Source organism: Polypterus senegalus, chromosome 14 (genome assembly GCF_016835505.1).
Source record: "Polypterus senegalus isolate Bchr_013 chromosome 14, ASM1683550v1, whole genome shotgun sequence".
NCBI lineage: Eukaryota > Metazoa > Chordata > Cladistia > Polypteriformes > Polypteridae > Polypterus > Polypterus senegalus.
The window spans coordinates 134,995,385-135,018,352 of record NC_053167.1 but is presented as its reverse complement, the minus strand read 5'-3'; the positions used below and the strand labels follow the sequence as shown (position 1 = coordinate 135,018,352).

Sequence of the window (22,968 nt, the reverse complement as noted above, 5' to 3'; positions counted from 1 at the left end):
TTGGCCGCTCCCATAGGGGTTGCCACAGCAGATCATCTTGTCCCGTATCTTTCTGTCCTCGTCATCTTTTTCTGTCACACCCATCACCTGCATGTCTTCTGTCACTACATCCATAAACCTCCTCTTAGGCCTTCTTCTTTTTCTCTTTCCTGGCAGCTCAATCCTTAGTACCCTTCTCTCAGTATACTCAGTGTCTCTCCTCTGCACACATCCAAACCAACACAATCTCGCCTGTCTGACTTTGTCACCCAACCATCCAACCTGAGCTGACCCTCTAACGTCCTCATTTCTAACCCTGTCCATCCTTGCCACAACCAGTGCAAATCTTAGCATAACTCTGCCACCTCCAGCTCTGTCTCCTGCTTTCTGGTCAGTGCTACCGTCTCCAACCCATATAACATAGCTGGTCTCACTACTGTCCTGTATACCTTCCCTTTCACTCCTGCTGATACCCATCTGTCACAAATCACCAATTCCACCCTGTCTGTACTCTCTTCTTCGATCTCTTCCAAAATCCCTGTTACTCTGTACTGTTGATCCCAAGTATTTAAACTCGTCTGCCTTCGCCAACTCTACTCCTTGCATCCTCACCATTCCACTGACCTCCCTCTCTTTTACACACATGTATTCTGTCTTGTTTCTACCGACCTTCATTCTTCTCCAGAGCATAGTTCCACTTCTCCACCTGCTCCCTACTCTCGCTAAAGATCACATTGTCATCAGCAAACATCGTAGTCCACGGGGACTTATCCTTAAATGTCGGCACCAGTGCACTTCTACACTCCTCAGGCATCCTTTCACTTTACAAGATCCCTTTAAACAATCTGGTTAAAAACTCCACTGCCATCTCTCCTAAACACCTCCATGCTTCCACGGGTATGTCATCTGGACCAACGGCCTTTCCATTCTTTTTCCTCTTCATCGCTGCCTTTACTTCCTCCTTGCTAATCCGTTGCACTTCCTGATTCACTATCTCCACATCATCTAACCACTTCTCTCGCGTTCTCTTCATTCATCAGCCTCTCAAAGTACTCTTTCCATCGCTCAACACACTCTCCTCGCTTGCAAGTACGCTTCCATCCTTATCCTTTATCACCATAACCTGCTGCATATTTTTCCCAACTCAGTCCCTGTGTCTCACCCACCGGTCCTTTTCTCCCTCCTTAGTGTCCAACCTCTCATACAACTCATCATATGCCATTTCTATAGCCTTCGCCACCATCTTGTCTACTTTTTGCATCTCTGACTATTCCGCTTCTTCTTTGCCATCCTCTTCCTCTGTATACTCTCCTGTACTTCCCTATTCCACCACCAGGTTTCGTTTTCCTCCTTCCTCTGTCCAGATGTCACGCCAAGCACTCTTCTTGCTGTCACCCTTACTACTTCTGCTGTAGTTACCCAGCTGTCTGGTAACTCTTTATTGCCACCCAGTGCCTGTCTCATCTCCTCCCTAAACTCAACCTTGCAGTCTTCCTTTTTCAACTTCCACCATTTGATCCTTGGCTCTGCCCTCACTCTCTTCATCTTCTTGATCTCCAACGTCATCCTACAGACCACCATCCTATGCTGTCTAACTACACTTTCCCCTGCCACTACTTTAAAGTCTTCAATCTCCTTCAGATTGACTCTGTATATGATGTAATGCACCTGTGTGCATCTTTCTCCACTCTTGTACGTAACCCTATTTTCCTCCCTCTTCTTAAAGTGCATATTCACTACAGCCATGCCCATCCTTTTGGCAAAATCCACTATCCTCTGACCTTCTTCATTTCACTCCTTGACACCATACCTACCCATCACCTCCTCGTCATCTCTGTTCCCTTCACCAACATGCTCATTGAAATCCGCTCCAATCACCACTTTTTGTCCCTTGGGTACACTGTCCATCACTTCATCCAACTAGCTCCAAAAATCTTCTTTCTCATCCATCGCACACCCAACTTGTGCGACATATGCACTAACAACATTCATTATCACACCTCCAATCTCTAGCTTCATAATCATTACCCTGTCTGACACTCTCTTAACCTCCAAAACACTCTTGACATACTCTTCCTTCAAAATAACCCCTACCTCATTTCTCCTCCCATCCACACCATGATAGAATAATTTGAATCCATCTCCGATCCACCTGGCCTTACTCCCCTTCCATTTAGTCTCTTGAATGCACAATATATCAAACTTCCTTCTCTCCATTATCTGCTAAATCTCTCCCCTTACCAGTCATACTGCCAACATTCAAAGTTCCTCTACTCCTCCTTCAGCTAACAGTAGCCCAATTTCTGCCAGCACCCTGTTGGCTAACAGTACTGGTGGATTGGATGCAAGTATATCTTTGTTGGTTAAAGAATCCTACAATAAACAGTCAAATGTGTTCTTCAGCATACAGTCAATAAGCTTATTGTTCATTTCTAACTTCCTGAAACAGCATTGAGGAAATTAATTTGCCATAAACAAGTTTTTTACTTATCAAAATGGTCCTAGTGGTAACTGGGCTGCTGTGATACCAGCTACACTCTTCTCATTATTTTGATGTACCCAAAACACGAGGCTTCGTCTCAGTAATTTAGCAAAACCAACTTTATTCAGCTTGAAACAGGAACGGCACGGTTATTGTCACGTGATCTGCTTCTCTCCTATACAGACACAGCAGTCAGACAGGTTGTGGCCAGGTTAGTGGCCGAGTAGTCCTGTTCCCTGCATTTATAATGTTCCTTGCATCACCCATCGAGGACAGTCGCTTATAGCTCGACTGTGATCACCTCGGATTTGCTTTTGTGGCACTCCACTGTAGCACTGTAAGCCTCAGTTGATCGACAATTAAGCTTCAGGATGCACTTTGGTGTGTTGTCCCATTTTGGGAAGCGCTAGGCTATTTTTTTTTTTTTTTTTTTAAACAATAGCTGTTTACAGGCAATTTTCGTTTACATGAGTCAATTTTTAATTTAGTAGTTTTTCATATATGAATATTTTTCAGTACTTTTAACAAAGGATGCTACTCGTATGAAATTTTCTCCCTTCCTCACCTCAACTTTCGTCATTAACATTTTAATGGAAATTCTGAATAATGTGTTTGAGAACTGGGGAATTGTTGAGGTGAGGAGGACAGGCCATACTGTCGTATCACCTTGAGTTAGATGCACTAACCTCGCCTCTCTCTTTGCCTCCAGGCTCCACGTGTCATCTGTTCCTGAGTCACTGCCCTGTCGAGAGCAAGAATTCCAGGACATCTATAGCTTTGTGGAAAGCAAGATTATTGATGGGACAGGAGGGTATGCTATAATGTTGAGTCCTGTGAGACCTCTGTGTTTACTCATTTCACTTACTTATTATTATTGTTTTTAATTTGAATTAGAGATTTCTTCATTTGTCTAACAAATTTATCATATCTCGGGTCCCATTCTGTTAATAGAGGAAATAATGCACTGTGTGTAGTGAAGTGCAGTAAATGTATGCAGTAAAAGTTATACATACTTTGGATTTCAACAGTAACTGATGATGAGACAGAATAACAGTGTTTTGTACTGAAGCATGGTAGTTATTCTAAACAACTCTTCATGTATAGCAAAATTGACTAATACTGAGCTTGACATGAAAATTTCTTTGCTACTGTGCACCTAGTGACATTGCAAGATACAGTGTATGCTACTCTGCACTTGCAGCACAGCCGTTGCTGACAGCAGTTAGTGAATATTTTTTAGCATTAGACATGTTCGGTCATTCTGTATTATATTTTAGTTTGTTACTAATGTGCAAAGTGGTTATTCATATTTGTTAAGGAACCCCATAAGTTTGAAAAAAATAGGAATTTTTGCTTATATTTACAGAAGCTGAGAAAGGACTTGCAATATCGTTATTTTGTTTTTTAAATTGTTTCCTCGAGATAACTAATTTTATCAATCTCTAGAAAGCGAACTTTTGTTTTCTCGAGATAACTGAATCATTTTGTTAAGATCTTGATAAAACAAAATATCTTGTTTTGTCAAAATTATGAAATAATTGTATCTAACGTTTAATGTTTAGCTTATTGAAGCCACGTCCTGTTTGAAAAGGCAGAAGAGCAGAACCGTATTGATCAGCGCGTCACATTTTTGTTCAATCAAGGGCTGACGCAGGCTGAAATGTGTTAATGCCTTAGTTTAGAAAATAACATTTGTGTCCATCATTTAAGAAGACGGTTAGCAAGGCTTCAGCTATATAGGCGCTGCAATCTACGCAAGCCTGATGCCAGGAGCAAAGGTTAAGTTTCGTGTTCTCGACATCTCAATAAAATGATTCTGTTATCTCGAGGAGACAAATTTTCATTTTCTCGACATCTCAATAAAATTAGTCTGTTATCTAGAGGAGACAATTTAAAAAATAACAATATTGCACGTCCTCTCTCGGCTTCTGTACATATTTTTTCTAAATAGATTTTAAATACAGTTTACTTTTCTAGTTATATTCTGCTTGAGTTATATAGCTAGCCTAAAAATGAGATTACAAGCTGCAGATGTTTTTTACACTTCATTTAAGCACTGTGGGTCAGTAACCAACAACTGCTTAGCTGCATTGTAGTTTTTCAGAGTTATTAATTCTAGTGGATGAAGCAGTGAATGGTGCCACACAGGATGCTGTGTTTGCTTTCTTTGCATGCAGTGCTGGTTTACAGTAAGGCCGTACAATCATGACATATGAGAATGGCGGAGGCATCAATGTAAAGGCTTGGTGTAACTAGACATACCTATATAATTGTAGTGCTCAATGGTATTTCTGTTTTAACTTGTAATTGGCAAGAAGTTCTGCCCCATGTACCATACATCACCTAGGACTCTTTTCTTTGTGACTTGTTTTGAGTATCCTGTCACTACTTGATTTGGACAACACATGCGTGAAAATACGTCATTTCTACTACTCTTGTTTTACCGTAGTTGCTGTGAAAGAAGCCCGGCTACAGACAGACACCAAGGGCACACAATGTTCAAATGCACGCTCTATTATTTTTCTTCTGCACACACACAGTGCACCAACCACCACAATAAACTCAGTCTTTTTTACATTCCTTTGTCTTCTATGTTCTTCAGCTGCCACTACTCCCCCTCCTCGCAAGCTCCGTCCTCTGCCTCGCGACTCCGGCTCCCTGAATGGAGTGAGGTGGCCCCTTTTATACTGCACCCTAATGTGCTCCCTGATGACCTTCCTGCAGCACCTCCTGGTGTGGCAGATGTGCTGCATGGGCACCCGGAAGCACTCTGGGTGTACCTGCTTCCTGATCCGGCAGCACCTCCCACAAGTTTGAGCTTCCCAGCTCCGTGGTTTCCTTGCAATCTCGGAGAGCTGCCCTCTTGCGTCCCGGGGTAGGAATTGACCCTCTTCCGGTCCCCTGCTTCTCCAGGCCTCCAGGTGGGGCAAGGTCCACGGCCAGCTATTACACTGCCAAATTTGCCAATCACACATTTAACTGTTTTTCCAATGGCGGACGCTCCCTGCTTTTCACTCTATTTCTTCAGAAATTTCCCATCTTGTTCCTTCTGTTGTCTTTTCACAATTTCTCCTTATGAATGTGTTTAATCTTTTTAATGTATAAAGCATCTAAACATTCTGGTCCCCTCCTGTAAGAGTTGTATAGTTTGAGTATTTCCTAAGCTACTGTTCTTTAGATATGCTGAATATTTTTTAGTTAAGTGGGATTCAATCTTTAAAGAAGTAGAAAAAGTGCTCCATAAATGTGAATCTCCAGTTTATTCAATTTAAAATTGTTCATAGGATTTATACAGTTCTTTTTAAAACAAAGTTTCAAGGTTTTAGCCCCAGGCCCAGTTTGTAATTTAAGCTCTTAAAGTGAATAGCTCCTTTTTTCATGTTTTGGACCTGCTGTCTGTCACTTCTTTATAGATCTCTTGTTCGCCTATTTTGGATATTTTAACTTTTTGTTGTCTACAGCTTTTTTATTTCTTGTGTTTTCTTCTCTTTTTCCTTATACTCCTTTTCATCGTCTAATAAGAATTTGACTTCAGTGAGTTCTTTGGCTGCTAAAATCCTCCTGGCATTTCGCTGTCATAAACAAAACCAATGACGAATACATTCTTGTAGTAGGAACTTCTTTTAGAATGTTTAGCTGTTTCTGTTAATTTCTCTTGTTTATCCACAATGTCACCCTTAGAAAAAGGAGTTGCACTTACTGAAAATCACTTATGATGTTCTGATTAAGATGTGTAGGATGTGCTGCTAGCATTTGTTTTTTGTTTGTTTCAGCCATTTCCTAATAGGGTTTGGAAGAATCACCTGGTGGGATGGGGATTTTATTCTCATTTTGATGTTCCCATTTTTTCTCTGTTTAAAAAGCAATAAATTGTATACAAAAAATATATTTGCAAAATATTTGGCTAACTTTATATAAGAGAATCAACTTCAGCAGAAAATTGGATACATACAGGTTAATCCATCCCCCCCTGTGCAAGTTGAGAACTTTCTGTAGCTGTGTTTCTGATGATGACATCCAGAAGCACTTAAAGCACAATGAAGTGCTCACCCTTTTGTCGTTCGGTTTTCTCATTGTTGAATTTTTCCTTTCCCCTTTTAGGTGTATGTACATTTCTGGTGTTCCGGGTACTGGCAAGACAGCAACCGTACATGAAGTGATCCGCTGTCTGCAGCACGCAGCTGACCAGGATGAAATCCCTCCATTCAACTTTATTGAAATAAATGGCATGAAAATGACTGATCCACATCAGGCGTACGTCCAGATATTGCAGGTACGAGAGTGTCTAGACACTTAAGTGAGTTCCTCAAGTAGTTTTCATTTCATTTAGAAAGTTTGTATTAGAAGTACAAGACAGAATTAACTGTGTCGTATTTCATCAGACCAGGAAAGTACCACTAAATGGATGAAAGTTATAGTGTATGCCGCCACTCTTTGGAGCTGAGGTAGATCTTGTAAATATGCTTACACTAAAGCGTCTTTTCTGGTTTTATTTCTCCATCACTCCTTTGGGGAAGAATTATAGGTTTTTAGCCTCACAGGAGCGTGGAGTGTAGTCAAGCAGTATCTGACACAAGGAGAGAATCAATCCTTATACACTCAGACTTTGGAGGTGAACTTTAGAGTGGACAGTTGGGGACGAGAGCACCTGGGGCAAAATGGGTAGAATGTGTAGTCTCAGCATAGTTACTGGGGTAGGACTTGAATGAGCTTTTCTTATGCTGTGAGGCAACAGCACTAACAAGTTTGCTGCCATGTTACTCTTTCTTGTTCTTCTTCTTTCGGCTGCTCCTGTTAGGAGTCGCCACAGCAGATCATCTTCTTCCATCTCTTTCTGTCCTCGTCATCTTGCTCTGTCACACCCATCACCTGCATGTCCTTTCTCACCACATCCATAAACCTTCGCTTAGGCCTTCCTCTTGTCCTCTTCTCTGGCAGCTCTATCCTTCGCATCCTTCTCCCAATATACCCAGCATCTCTCCTCTGCACATGTCCAAACCAACGCAATCTTGCCTCTCTGACTTTGTCTCCAAAACATCCAACTTGAGTTGACCCTCTGATGTACTCCTTTCTAATCCTGTCCCTCCTTGTCACACTCAATGCAGATCTTTTCATCTTTAACTCTGCCACCTCCAGCTCGGTCTCCTGTGCCACCGTCTCCAGCCCATATAACAAAGCTGGTCTCACTACCGCCCTGTAGACCTTCCCTTTCACTCTTGCTGATACCCGTCTGTCACAAATTACTCCTGACAATCTTCTCCATCCATTCTACCCTGCCTGCACTCTCTCTTTCACCTCTCTTACTCTTTCTTGTTCTGTTTAAGAAAAATTTATTCTTCATACTAATTTAATACTTTAGTTTTATTCCTTGAGAGAACCCAGCCATAGGGGATGCACAAATCAGTGTGTTTCTTCATGCTAGTCCCAAACCCGGATAAATGGAGAGGGTTTTACATCAGGAAGGCCATCCGGTGTAAAATGTTGCCAGATCAGTATGCAGACAACAATACAGAAAGATGATCCACTGTGGCAACCCCTAACTGGAGCAGCCGAAAGAAGTAGAAGAGGAGGTTTTATTCCTTGTGATGCATGAAATATTTTATTTGCATCAAATTGTTATTTATTCTAGACAACTTACAAAGCAAGTTGTAATGCATACATGAATTTGAAGGTGCAGGCATCAAAAGTAACAGAACAGAAAAGCAACCTGAAGCTAGACAAAGGTAAAAATCAGTATCCTAAATTATTTGTTAGTATAATAGTAGCCATCCTGTAGAAGAGACAATAAGCAATTCCAAAATATTTAGTGAAAAGTTATAGTTTCCAAAAGACTTGTATACATTCATAAATTGGGTGCAGTTTGAATAGACAAAAGGAGTTCATTCAACAGCTTTGGGGCAAGTATGGAAAAGCATTGTCTAGACTTGGCACATCAGGCATATGGAGAGCTGGAGATATTAAGAAGCAGAACCATAGATCAAGACGAGAGTTTTGAATTAGATCTTTGCAGCAGCAGGAAGGCAGTGAAGTGACCAAAGTATAGGAGTAGTAGGAATGAAATGAGAAATGGAGAACATCCGATGGGCAGCTAGATTGTGAAGGAGCTGCGGAAATTGGATAGCAGTTCAATTTAACTTTGCCAGGAGAGAGGTTTCAGTAGTTCAGACGAGAGAACCAGTGCCTGAACAAGGGCTTCCATGGCATAATTAGTGAGAAAGGGTTTAGTCCTCTGAATATTATGAAGAGAGAAACAATATGATTTGGTCACTTTGTTTTCCAGGGTAGCAGGTTCAGTTTCATAAATGTATTCATTTCCTATTCTCAAAGAACGTATTCACAACATAATAGTAAACCTTGAAATTGAGGAATTAAAAAAAAAATACTGTATATAAAAAATGTTTATGGCCCAAGAATGATGATGATAATACATAATGGTTTCCTTGGCAGTCCCAACATATATTGTCTAAGTAAATAGAAGATACGAAACAGCCATTTAAATTCAGTTAAGTTCAATTTATAAAATCCTCTTAATCGGGCCTATGGGGAGTATGGAGTAATTGTAGTAAGCCCTCTTGCTGGAAGTCAGATGTTCTGAATGTTGACCCCAGTTAAACTGTGACAAGTATAACATTTTGTCTTGGGAATTCTTGACATAATGATAAAAAGTAAATTTGTCATCAGTTATCAGCCCATTGTTATCTTGTACAGTTGGCGGTCTCTATCACAAAGCTTTTATTGATCTTGAAGAAGTTGAAATTTAACTCTTTATCAAGGTTTACAAGGTATCATATCCATTGGATTATTCATATTTTCATGATCCCTAAAGCCTTTATCCTCTGTCATGATTTCATTGCCTCCTGTACAGGTGGGGTTTCTTGGGAGATTTGCAATAAGCATTTTCTTTTTTCTTTAATTAATCTTTTCTGTACATCTTTAGCTCCACATAGACAAAATCTATATTTTCCCTGTATACTTCATCTGCACGTTACTTGTTATATTAGTCTTTCATGGAGTGAAAGTTGAGATTGAATGCCAGAAGATTTACATATCTCCTTTTCAGATGAATGTGTACTTGAATATTTGTATTTAGCATAAGTCAAGAGTACAAGAAGGTTGTGGACGACTTTGTCTTGAGGTGCAAGGAGAATCGACTGCAAGTCAACATCAGCAAGCTTATTCAAAAGGAGGACATGGAACTGATGTAGAGCTACAAGTACCTGGGGTTTTGCATAAACAACAAACTGGACTGGTCTGACAACACAATGGCGCTGCACAAGAAATGCCAGAGCAGAGTGGACTTGGCTACAAAACTCGGGTCTTCTGATGTGAGCAGCAAGCTTCTAGAAATGTTTTACACTGCAGTCTGCTAGGGAAGCAACTTAAGCTTAAAAGTCGCTTGATAGTTGAACAAACTCCTCAGGAAAGCCTGCTCCATTACAGGGTAAACCCTGGACACACTGGAAGTGGTTGTGGAATAGAGGATGTTGGCAACATTGAATGCCATCATGAAGAATCTTTTCCATCCCCATCAGTAGATGCTTTCTTGGAGCACTTTCATCCACAGGCTCATTACACCACGATATGCTAAGAAACGCCTCTGGGGAAATTCCTCTGCTGTGAGGCAATTCAGTACTTCTTTCTAACATACTTTAAGTTCACTTTGAAATTTCTGTATAATATACATTTATTTATTGATTGATTGACTGATTTGGCTGTATTATTTACCCTGTGAGGCTGTATTTTTGTTTTTTTGTATGTTTCTGCTGCTGTATGCATGGAATATTTCCCCTTCAGATTAATGAAATTTATCTAATCTCATAATTAAACTAAATTAGTGAATTTCTTTTAATTTAAATTGGCATATAATGTAATTCAAAATTGGGGGTGGGGGGGAAATAATTGTGTGCAAATGTCTTTATCCGGAGCACTATCAGCTGAAGCAGTTTTCCCAGGAATACAGTATATACTGTAGAATTAGTAAAAACTATAAAGCTGTGTTACATTTTGCAATATATTGACTTAGCTGACGCACTTAGTAATACTTTATCACTCACTGCGATGTTTACTGATGGAAACATTGGCTGTTTTACCAGGTCCTTTTTAGAAAGAAGCTCTGAAATTAAAATAAGCAAACTAAAAATGGAGATGTAAAGTACTAAATATGTCTGGCATTAAAAAGAAAAAAAATTGCCAGGTAATGCAATCTTTCTGATTGCTGGGTTGACTGTATCTAAAATCTGCTGCAATAAGACCAATTGCGATGCCTCCTGTTGTTTGAGCACAGTGCACTCTTTTATCTTTAATTCAGCTGTGGTGTGTGTGTGTGTGTGTGTGTGTGTGTGTGTGTGTTTTTTTTTTGCTTGCTTCTCTCGCCAACCCCCCTTTGCACCTTTGTGAAGAGGGGGGCTGAACACTTCCCAAGGAGACGCATCCGCTTAAACGGCAATACAATGTTTTTTTTTTTTTTTTTTAACTCCTTTTTGCTCGATCAGCTGTTGGCTTGCTGCGGCTGTTTTGCCACATGATCTGCACTCTGCTCGCCTACCCCTCCTAAAAGCCAGCGCTACCGTTGCCATGCCAAGTGATCTGAACTTTGCTCACATACCAATCTCTGAACGTGCGCCATTGTGAAGAGTGTGGTTGAATGCACACCAAGGTGACGCAGTCGCTCCCCTGAAACCCCTCTTAAACGGTGTTTTCCTCCACTTTGCTCAATAAGCTACTGGCTTGCTGCTGCTTTCGTTCCGCGTGAACGGCATTTCGTACGGTGCTTTGAACATTTAAACGCCTGTACAGAACCTGACTTTTTGTCCTGAAACATTATGCGATCTCCTTTCGCTTTGCGGGTATTTCACCGAGTAATATTTTTCCGTTTCTTTGCGCTAATGTAATCTTTTCACTCATTTATTTTTTTGAGACTTTGGAATTTTCCTACTACCATTATCAATAACCTGCTCTGCATGTGTATCACAAGATTTGCTTTCAGAGGTTGTAAATATGATGTGATGTGCCTGTCTTGCGGGATGTGAAAATGTCTCTCTTCAAAAGATCACGTCTCATCATTAGATTTTTTTTTTTTATATGACATAGAGATTTTTTTATATGTACATTTTAAAAAAAAACCTAGTTAACCTAAGAAAAAAAGTCAAAGCATTATTCTAGAAATACAAGCCAATGTGCAGACATTTGAAGTAAAGCCCAGCTAACTACAACGGCAACCAAATGACAATGCAGAGAAAGTTTGAATCAGTTCAGTACTCTTTCAGAAGCCAATAGTGTCAGAATATTAGATACAGTTGTTGTGTTCTGTCGATGCATGCTGTGAAAGACATTAAAACTAGAAATACTAAACCAGGGGTCTCCAACCTTTTTTCCCCCCTGAGAGCTCCTTTTACAAAATGAAAATGGCCGAGAGCTCCTGATGTTTTCTGACGTTTCTTCTCATAGCTTATTTCAACCCAAACAAACTGAACACGCTTGTTTTGCCTGAACGTTTACAAGATGTTGGTGTCCACAACTCACATTTTGCATTAAAACATCACAAAAAATATTGAGTTCACCTGCAAGTGCATTTTGTATGTCTGTATTCATTTTCTAGTGTATCTCACACTATTGAATTAAAACATGAATGCTGTCAAAACAATGCAATTCCAAATACACAGATATGACGTCTTCATTTGTCATTTTGTCACATGCCCAGTCGCATGTGTGATGTTTAGTTAGTCAGATGACTATCACTGAGGTGTATGGTGGAGTAGAGCCACTGAGGTTCTCTCTCATGGAGTCATTTAAATGTTCGTCTATCAGTCTTGTTCTGAACTTTCACTTCATGACATTCACGCCAGACTCGGAGGTATGGAGACCCAAACAAAGCAGACATTTTCAAAGCTGCAGCTTGGTGAAGATTCTTCTAGTTATCTGGCTCTACTAAGCTCCAGAAATGCTGAGAATGCTGTTGAGACTTTAACTGCATATTATGTTGAAGGTTTACTAATATATAATTATATAAAATCTGATGTCTGTCTGTACGTCTGTCCACTTTAAACGAGAGAACTATTTAACAGATTTAAATCGTTTTTTTTTTTTGTTTTTTTTTCTATAATTTGCTTGAACATTCCAGTTGATTTTGCAGCTTCTCTTATTTCACTATGTATCATAGTTTGCTTGCTGTAAAGATTTATTTGCGCAAATCTGAGATCCACACAACGACCCAAAAGGAAGTGGGAGGGGCCTTCCTCACTCACTCGCCAACTTCGGGGCGTGTTCTTTAACTCCACTTAGCTAGCGAATGAGAGAACAATTGAATTCAACTTTGTAAGATATTTAAAATAGTGTTACTGAGGTCTTGATGAGTTTGAGTCCGGATATTCTCTTAAGTGTATGCCACATTGAAAAAAGAGTGCAATTCAGATTGTGGATCGTGATTTGTGCTAAAAGGATTGTGATACGATTTTTTGGAAAGATTGCCCAATCCCTAATTACACTAATCAAGTTTTCAAATTTGTGTAGGATTCATTAACCCTTTGGAGAGCTATTTGGAAAGGGGTTACAAGCCACTGGTAGCTCGCGAGCAACGTGTTGGAAACCCGTGTACTAAACATATTCCTCTCATGTCATGTACCAAGTAAATGTCCCAAGATTTAAGCAAAGATGCAGAATTAATTTTTTCTAACAAAGTGCAGGTTGGCTTGCACTGCTTGTCTGGGGCTTTACCCCCATATATTTATATATAACATAAATATTAATGTAAATTAAAGGTCAATGTTCATTTCTAGATGTTGACTGGACAAAAAGCTACTGCTGATCATGCTGCCACCTTGCTGGAAAAACGATTCAACACCTCTGCACCCAAGAGAGAGACCACTGTGCTACTTGTGGACGAGGTATGAGGCTAAGTACTGGCTGTTGGGGAATATTCTGGCTTTGTAGTAGTTGTTGTTGTTTTCTGTACTGGTCAATTTAAATTGATTTTACTTTTGTATATTGATTTTTTTTTCCTTATAGTCAGTAGTTTGATACAAGACATTTAATTTCCCTCTTTATAGATGTTCTCAAAATGTACCTCTTTTGTTGTTTTGGGGTTTATATAATTTAGATTGACATTTCAAAGTATTTCAATGCAAAATCAAGAGACATCAATACACTATATGATGTTTTAAATGAGCTTTTAAGTGTTAAAAAAGTTATTCTACATGTAAGTGTATTAGCATCATTAAATGGGTTTATTCCACTTTCCTTTCCAGTATACCAGTATATGCTTCAGTTTGAGGTTTTTTTTCTTCCAGGTCTTTCAGGCACTAACACTTCACCACAGATTAATGGCACAACCTGTGTATTCAGTACAATTAGATGACAAGACCATCATGTTTTGCATAAATATGAAAGCTGTGATATGGCAGAATAAATTGTGAAATGCTACAAGTAGTAAACCGTTAAAAACAAGTATTGGAGAAGAGAGTTTTACAAGATGGTATTCTTGAGGTTGGAAATTGTATTCTGCTGTCTTGATTCTTTTTAACTCTTGTTTTGTACAGCTTGACTTATTGTGGACCCGCAAGCAAAATGTGATGTATAACTTGTTTGACTGGCCCACCAGGAAGACTGCAAAGTTGGTAGTTCTGGCAATTGCAAACACCATGGACTTGCCGGAGAGGATAATGATTAACCGAGTGGCAAGCAGATTGGTAAGGCTGAACGTGTTTTTTTTGTGAGGTCCGCTTACTCTCGTAAAGAACAAAGTGCACAGGAGTATATTGTGTTCCATAACTGCTCCTGATCTTCACCCACAGGGTCTAACTAGGATGTCCTTCCAGCCGTATACCTATAAGCAGCTGCAGCAGATCATTATGTCGCGCCTGAACCAGATAAAAGCCTTTGAAGATGATGCCTTGCAGCTTGTCTCCCGAAAGGTAAACTTTGTTTTGCTTGATTTTTTTGAATGGCATATGATGTAATTTTAAAAATAAAGAATATTAAAATATTCTTTGGGCTTTTATAACAACCCTTTCTTTGTGCTTAGGTCTCAACCACGTAAATGATGCAGTTGTTACCACAAGCATGTACACTTGCATCACTCCGCAGATGAGAGAACAAAAAAAAATCGGTTTACATAAATTAAATTTAATCTAATCGTGTAGTGTGGCTTTTACTGGTTCATTCCAAAAAGTAGAGAATTGTATGTGCAGATTGGCATTTAATATTCTCCCTTTTTGCAGAGCACAAACTGATTATGGTGGATGCTTCAGAAACTTACATTTTTCTACCCAGCTGCTGCCTCCATAATGTGCATAGGTTTTCATATTCTTGTTGATTTTTCAGTTTTGAGATTATATCTGATATTTTTCAGTTAAGGCAGAGTTTTGTTTTTCCCCCCACCCTTTAACCAAGGATATTATGTGTCAAAATTGTAAACATTACAATTCATTAAATAAATGAATATATGCAGCATTGGGATTACTGGTATAAAAACATCAAACATAAATATAATTTAAGCTTTTCTGGGGTTCAAACTTTCACACAGGAGTCGACACACATGCGTTTGGTCTTAGCTCACCATTTCTAGCATTTTATATATAAAGAAAGCTGATTTCACAAATTAGTCTGAAATGCGTTTCCTGGAAAATATCGTTCTTGATGAATAACGAATAAGATAATGAACAATGTAGGTAAAGAACAAGCACGTGGTTTTTTTTTATATATATAGTGTTTCCCAAAGTCCTTTGCTATCTACCATTTAACAAATGAGTTTAAAGTACTTCTTTGTTGGCTCCTCTCCAGCATCCGTGTCCGATTCCTGAGAAGTTGTGTAAGCATCCAAATCAAATCTTCCAAATGCCCAGAGCATGCTATGCATCAGTGTGTGTGCTTTGGTGTTTAGCATTAACCCTCACCTCAGCCACAGTTTGGGGATTCAACATTCAAATTAGCAGGTATTCACAAAGAGGGTATCCACTGGCTCCCAGTAACCCGGCACCAGCAAACACACCATCCCTTGTAATCTTACGCACTCCAGAGCAGCTAGACCAGATACAAGCATAATGTGTACACTCAGACCACTTGGTCACATTGTTCATAAAAAGTCCCAGATAGCTGCATATCACCTGCATATTTAGCGCTGAGAACCCTTTTTAACAGGTGTAGATGCGATTGAAGGGGTTGGGACTATGAATAGGAATCAGCATCCTATCCACTACATCAGAAGGTGCAGCACACATCCTGTCCAAATCAAGTATCAGAATAGCACACAAGCCTTCGAACAATCTGCTCACTGTCCTTTTCAATGCTAAAAGCACAAAATCGACAGCAGAAACACAAAAAGCAGTTCATAGCCTTCCATGCAGTGCTTACCCAGCGGTATACATGGGAAAATATAAAAAAGAATCGCAGCACGTATACAGGAACATCACACCGCCGTCAGAAGGAAGGACTCTCGATCACTGATCTATACGCATACAAAATCAATCGGACATACATTCAACTGGGACAATGTACAAGTAACATTTAAGGCCAGTACTAAAGGTGCCAGAAAGCTGACTGAATCTTGGCTATCAAACGAAAACGCAATTAACAGACATTTGGACATAAACCCAGCATATGCAAACTTAATAAGAACATGTTCATAGTAAATATAACATATATAATTATTGTTAAAAATATGTAATATATTGTGTATATATGTATGTGTATGTATGTTTATGTATGTATCAGTTTCTTTGTGTTTAATGGTTTTGGCACAAGAGGGGGTGGAGTGGGGTCTGTTCCTGTGTATTGTATGAATGTTCTTTGTCAGTTTGTGTAGTAGAATATGCAGTAATACCTGATGGATGGTATCTTGGTTTGTTCATTGGTAATATCAGTTGTAGTTGTTGTTGTCCACTGTTCTAAGGGGTGTTTTGTTAAATATGTTATCTGCATGTTTGCCACACAAGTCTGTTTTTGTTACATTAGCAGCAACTTCCTGTTTTATTAGTTCCAGTCTTATTGGTGCGATAAAGTGTAAAGTCTGTGTGTCATTTGTGTCTGTTCCAAATTATTTAATTATGGAATATGTCCCTTTTTGTTTGTTTCATGGCAAATCCTGTCCGCTTTTTTGGTGTTAACAGCCATAGCAGTCTTAGATATGGTACTCCATGGAGTGGCCTTTGCTGTAGCTACACTTAAGCTGGTGCCACTTTCACCACCGGTAGCCAAGGTAGATTGTAACTCCTTTCTCGAGCATGGGCCCCCACACACCCCCCAACCCACCCCTTTAACTCACAGGCACAGCCCTTTTATACTGGGTGATGACTGAGCTAGTACAAATTCTTCTTTTTTTTTTTTTTTTTTTTAATTTTCTTTTATTATTATAACTGTTTCTTTTCTGTACTGGTTTACTTTTATTCTGGCTCCTTCCCCCTTGACCCTGTCGGCATGGATGGTCCTACCAGGAGGATAAAGCTCTTGCTAACATCACTGTAAGGACGCTTTCTTCACTTAGAAGCCACTCTCAGTCTTCACTCTCTTCTTCAGGTGGCAGCTCTATCAGGGGATGCCCGGAGATGTCTGGATATCTGCAGGAGGTCCACAGATATTTGTGAGCTCTCTAGTAGCTACAAGGCTGGCACCTCACTAGTAGGGATGAGCCATGTGATGGAAGCCCTGGATGAGATGTTCTCTTCCCCTTATATCACAGCCATCAGGTAATGCTGAAAGAGGACCGCTCAGACGTCATCTTCGCCCTCATGAATCACTTTGTTGATTTCTAAATGTTCTGCCTTTTATTTATTTATTTATTTGCTTGCTTGTTTTTTTAAATGAATTGTGTATCCTTTAAAATGTGTGTGTGGTTTTCCCCTCCCCCCACTACTCAAAATGGTAATTCTGGGAAGTGGCCAGAATCGAACCCAGGACCTCTTGATTAGGAGTCAGTAGTTCTTTCTGCTACACCACCCAGGCGGTCGTGTCGGCATCGTACCCTAACCCAATTTTTTTTCTTTGGTTATATGTCTTGAATAGAACCGCACTTATGTTATACGTGTACCTTTTGTGAAAGTGTTTATTTGATATTTGGACCCCAGTCTTCACGCATTATACACTTCATGTCAAAATTTTGTCGTTAGAAACTTTGTTCATGTTAAAGTTTCTATTTTAAATATGTGCTTAACATTTCCTGCCTCGCATTTCTTGTCGTCCTATATTTACATAAATTGTTGTAGACACGGAACACACATGAAATGCATGTATTCTAAATGACAATATATTATCTACCCTATGAAGCTCCAGACACCTCATCCCCAGATACAGACTTGAGCTGAGAGAATGTTTTGCCTGAGTTGAGTTGCAGCGTTGTGGGGGATGGGATAGCAGGCTGCTGCTTGTGCTGATCGACATATTTACAAAACAAAAGACACTAATGGAGAGGTGCAAAGGAATTTAAGGTGGCCCGGGATTACGAGTTTTTTTTTTTCGTAGGCTTCAGGGATTCTAATGTTAAGTAGGAGAAACCCTGCAGCTCTGTCCCTCCTCCTGCTGAGATGTCTTGATTTCTGTCAGGTGGCTGTTTAAACACCTGTAGCACTGGGAGGGACAGGGCTTGGTAGGCCCCAAGGGCGGGGGTCCTTACACAGGATTGCTCAGTAAAGGTTTCCCTCTTGGATATTTTGTTCATTGTGATCTAATGTGTGATTTACTCATATCGCAAGAATGGTGGTGGGGCATATCAACTATTTTAACTGATAGCACACTCAATTCTATACAGTTCTATATTTGAAGCTAGGTGGTGTTAGAGGAGGGGAATCTTTGGAGGACAGGACTTGGAAGGCCCCAAGGGTGGGAGGTCAGATGCGCTCTGGTTGTGGTTCTTTAGAGCTATAGGAGTCGCATTAGGAGTTGCCATGATGAAATTCACATGAGTTGAATCCGCCTGTGATTTCAGTTTTTGACTTTGATTTTCTGTGTGATTTTGAATCAAAGGGTTGGTGATTTTTTTTGTTTCCATTGACCATTGAAACATAATTTTTATTCTCAATGAATTACACAGGATTGATTGCTCAATAAAGATTTTCCTCTTGAATATTTTGTTCTTTGTGATCTGATGTGTAATTTAAGTTTTCCCTTAAGTGTTTTGAGCAGTGTATTTTTCATTTTTACACTGGGCAAATAGGCTTCCAGTTTGTGTCGTTTGTTACTTTTTATTTCATTGGCTGATACCTTTTTGCAAAATGATTTATCTTTACATAGTACGCAATGTATTTCTATATTTCTACAAAGTGATACTTGAACCTTTTAAGGGCCACACAGGAGTTTTATGAGGGGAATAAACCGGCAACAATATAGTCACTAGGTCTAAACCACATAATTTTCCTTCTTTTGCAGGTGTGCTTCACTTCATGAGCAGCTTTTCTTAAAAGCAACAATTGCTGAATTCCGTCGACTAGGCCTAGAAGAAGCCTCTTTCCAGCAGGCAAGTCATCTGCAGTACATTTCTTTAAAGGCTACTTAACTGGTGAACACTCTGTTGTCACGTACCATTTGATGAGGATTTAGAGTCTGAAAAACTGTTGCTGCTTTAGTAAGGTAGAGATGCGTATGCATCCCTAGCTTGTAATGCCTGATGTCTAAGGGCTCATTTATACTTCACGCGACGCATGCTGCAGCGGACGCTCCTGCTACGCAAGCGTTGTAGTGTTTATACTTGCGCACGTTCTTTACGTAAATCTGGAGGAATCCACCAGGTGGCAGTGCGAGATATTATCGTGGTGAGAACATGTTCGGCTTCTCTGTGTTGTGAATTGCCTAGAACACCTATTAAATTCCGATAACACCTTACCGCAATATCTCTGAAAAGGATGTTTATTGATTAAATCCATAAATCCAGGGATGTATGTGTCCATTCCAGGTAGCATTGGGCACGAGTGAGAAACAGTCCCTTGACGAGGCCTCAGCTCAAATCCCCAAATCTGCATATCTTTGGAAGGATACCGGAGCACAGTGTGGAATACCAGCAACATAACTCCCTGCGAGACAGCAGTGCTATCGCTCCGCCACCGTGACACCCCCATGTGTGTAATTATTCCCCCATGTGCGCATTTATTAACAGTATTCATTATTTAAACGAAATTATATGTAAAATGTAACATACACATTTTAATGCATTTCATCATGAAAGTGATATCAAGTATAAATCTAAAGATTCTAAATGTGCAGAGAGTTGGAATATCAGACATTTAATTTGTTCTGTTTGGCGATCTATTGCTGCTTTCCGCTGCTGAAGCAAAATGCCGACATACAGATGCATTCGTGGTGCTTTTATATTCAAGCGTCGCATATTCCCGATCGTAATGACACGATACATTTTAAAAGTCTCGCATACCATCTTTTGTGCCATCTATTTTTTATTGTTTTACTTTACCTGCTGTCAGGTCCAAGAAGCTCGTAGCGATTAAAAACTGGGATGACGTTTGCGACCGTCTGCTTTAATAATAAAGTAAACTACGAGGTTAAAGTGGAAATTTCGAGATTAAAGCCGAAATTTCCACTTTAATCACAAAGTACACGTTTTCACCGTGTCCTTTTTTTTCTCAGTGGCTCAAATATAACGCTATACATTATGTTGCTGTTGTTAAGTTGCAAAAATTAAAAAGTAAAAAAGACATATATAAATGACACGATACATTTTAAAAGTCTCACATACCATCTTTTGTGCCGTCTATTTTTTTTTTTTGGCAACTTCACATCGGCAACATAATGTATAGCGCTGTATTTGAGCCATTCATCAAACAGCAAAGTGTGCACATCAATCCCCGAAGGATCTTTATAGAGGCTTGCTGTCACATGTAGATAGTAAACAGAGACTCTGACTTCACGTTCCGACTTTTAGCACACTGCGCCCCCCGACTTTTGCTGGTACTGCAACTCGCGCACGCATCGCGTTAATTTCTGAGGACCTGCTCAGAGGACGCATGAAATGAACGCTAGTCAGTCTTGACAAGCAGCTGTTTTTTGCATTCACTACACTGTGCTTTCCATCCACATCATGCTAATCTGTCTTCCAGCATTACATCCCCGACTTTAACGTCAACAGAATTTAGCAAGTACAATTTATTCAATTTGATTGGTCTCATAATTGGGAATCATTCTTTTCCTTTGATGGGCCCTGGCCTAGACATTTATCTTCTGGGAACTGGAAAGCTCCTTAATGACTCTTTAACAGGTGGCCCATTTTTTTAGAAGCCCGTTGCAGTGTTTAGGTAGATTCTGAAACCCTATAATGTGTTGGGTGCCTGTAAAGCAGCTGGTCGTCTTCACGTTTTACCATTCTTAATCATCATGTATGATGTTTGTTTTCGGACTGTTCCGAGTTAAGTTTGACTGATGTAATTCTGGAAAATCAACACTTGAAGGCTGGGTACTTTAAAGATAGTAACAGCAGCCATTCAAGTGTTTGAAATGATGATTTCACAGAGAATATTCCACACAGCATCTGTGCTGTCAGCCTGTTATTCAGAAGCACTACTGATTATTTTCTAGAACAGGATTCAGAAATGAATCAATATCAATATGGGTTCTTCCAGAGGGGTTTAAAGTGGAGAAAGACAAACAAATTGTGATTGCATTCACTACACTCTTGGCACGCAGACTCATTCTGATAAACTGGAAGAATCCAAACTCTCCTCTTTTAAGTCAGTGGGAAACCGATGTGTTATATTATTTGAAATTGGAAAAAATCAAATACTCAGTTAGAGGATCTGTACAGACCTTTTTCAAAACATGGCAGGATCTAATCAGTAATATTTTAAAATAAGTTCATAAAGCACAGAGAATTTTTTTTTTTAATTAGGTATGTTTACAAGCCTTAAATTTCTCTCAGGGGTGGGGATCGATCTGTTCTTAACTCAATTTTTCTTTTTGTAAAATCTTGATTGCTTTGTATGGATTGTAATAAAATTAATAAAAAAAAATAAAAAAAATAAGAAATGAATCAATATAAGGTAGTAAGTCATTGAATAAATTCAGAGCTCTGTGTAATCTGTCTCTGTATATCCAAGGCTCCTGATCACTTTTCTGTCTGCCACAGGTATTCCAACAGCACTTGGCCCTGTGCCGTGTGGAGGGCGTGAAGCCCCTGTGCATGTCTGAGGGACTCGCTGTCTGCCAGCGTCTGGGTGCCTGTCGACTCCTCCTAATTGAGAACAGCAAAAATGATCTGCACTTGCGGGTGCGGCTCAACGTCAGCCAGGATGATGTACTTTATGCTCTTAAGGAGGAGTAGCGCCCCAAACATACAGTAGTAAGTTTAGAAAGGATTGCTCGGATTTGTAAAATACAAACAAAGCACAGGACAGTTTTGACTTTCTTTTCTGTTAGCACACCAAGAATTATTTTTTTCTTAATATATTTATATTTTTTATATATTTCCATCTTTTAAATAGGAAACTTGACTTTGTTTCAAACTTTTAATTGTTAATAGTTCTGCTTTTTTGATAGGCAGAAATTTATGTGTTGTAAAGGTGTAAGTATTAAATAAATGTTTTATGTAGACTCTGTATATTACTTGTTTCGCAAGAATAATGGTGGGGGCATATCGACTGTTTAGTGCATTTAACTTTTAGCCCTCTCAGTCTTGTACAATTTATCAAAAACAAGTATTGGTTAACTCAGGTATATTAAAATGTAATGTACTTTTGAAGGTAGGTGTTAATAGAAGAGAGAAATAAAGGGTTTTTTTTTAGTAGTCATGACAGTAAGTTTGGAGTCTGGCACAGAAAGGGTCTTCACATTGAGGACTATTTCAGACAAAATTTTAAAAAGTTAAAAAAAAATCTGCAAATAGATGTATTGTGAAATGTCAGAATATATAAATACAAACACATTGATATGTGAACATAAATTATTAAATGTGCCATTAGAAAGATTTTTTTTTTTGCGTGCTTACTTTATGTATTTCTTTCTTCATTTACTTATTTCAGTGACCCTGCACACAACCTGAAATGCGGCTTTAAATGTAAACTGTCATTTTCACATGTCGAAGTTGAAAGTGTGAGCTCTAGCAAGTACTGTATGATTTGATTGGTCAATCATTGATGATAACAGGAGACCCACACAGCTCCAGCTTTACAATTGTTTACAAGTCATAGGTTTTCCAAGGCAAGCAAAAAACGTGCTGAATGCTGCAACTCTGGACGTGTATGGTAGGTAAGAGTGTGAGACAAAATGAGCCCGATTCACTGTGCGAGGAAGCTACTTTATTTAGGATGTGAGAAATTTGATAAATGAGAGGAGACCATTCAGTCCATCAAGTCCATTTGTTTAGCTAATACAGGGTGAGCCAAAATGAAGTACCACATTTCACAAGGTGTTGGGGTGGGGGTCCTTTGATAGGTAATTCCTTGTAGTTTTCATGCCTTGGTCTGGTGCACACCATTGCTTCCACTGTCGAAGCGTTCTTCAAGAACAATGAGTCCTTCACTACGCAACGTGCTTTCCAATCACATTTCAGCATTCCTCCTAACAGTGACGTCCCAAATTGG

At 39.4% G+C, this 22,968-nt stretch overlaps 1 protein-coding gene across 2 annotated transcripts in view; it reads left to right on the top strand.

Moving 5' to 3' along the window:
• The window catches only part of orc1 (origin recognition complex, subunit 1), a 55,217-nt gene extending 33,231 nt beyond the window's left edge, over positions 1 to 21,986 (top strand). For both annotated transcript variants that reach the window (XM_039734752.1, XM_039734751.1), the window contains 8 exons: positions 3,171 to 3,272; positions 6,563 to 6,734; positions 13,237 to 13,344; positions 13,996 to 14,145; positions 14,251 to 14,370; positions 16,970 to 17,139; positions 18,815 to 18,902; positions 21,516 to 21,986. In XM_039734752.1, the coding sequence (XP_039590686.1) occupies positions 3,171 to 3,272; positions 6,563 to 6,734; positions 13,237 to 13,344; positions 13,996 to 14,145; positions 14,251 to 14,370; positions 16,970 to 17,139; positions 18,815 to 18,902; positions 21,516 to 21,710 (1,105 nt within the window). In that variant the 3' untranslated portion in view covers positions 21,711 to 21,986. The remainder of the gene's footprint in view (positions 1 to 3,170; positions 3,273 to 6,562; positions 6,735 to 13,236; positions 13,345 to 13,995; positions 14,146 to 14,250; positions 14,371 to 16,969; positions 17,140 to 18,814; positions 18,903 to 21,515) is intronic.
• The last annotated feature ends 982 nt before the right edge of the window (positions 21,987 to 22,968 follow it).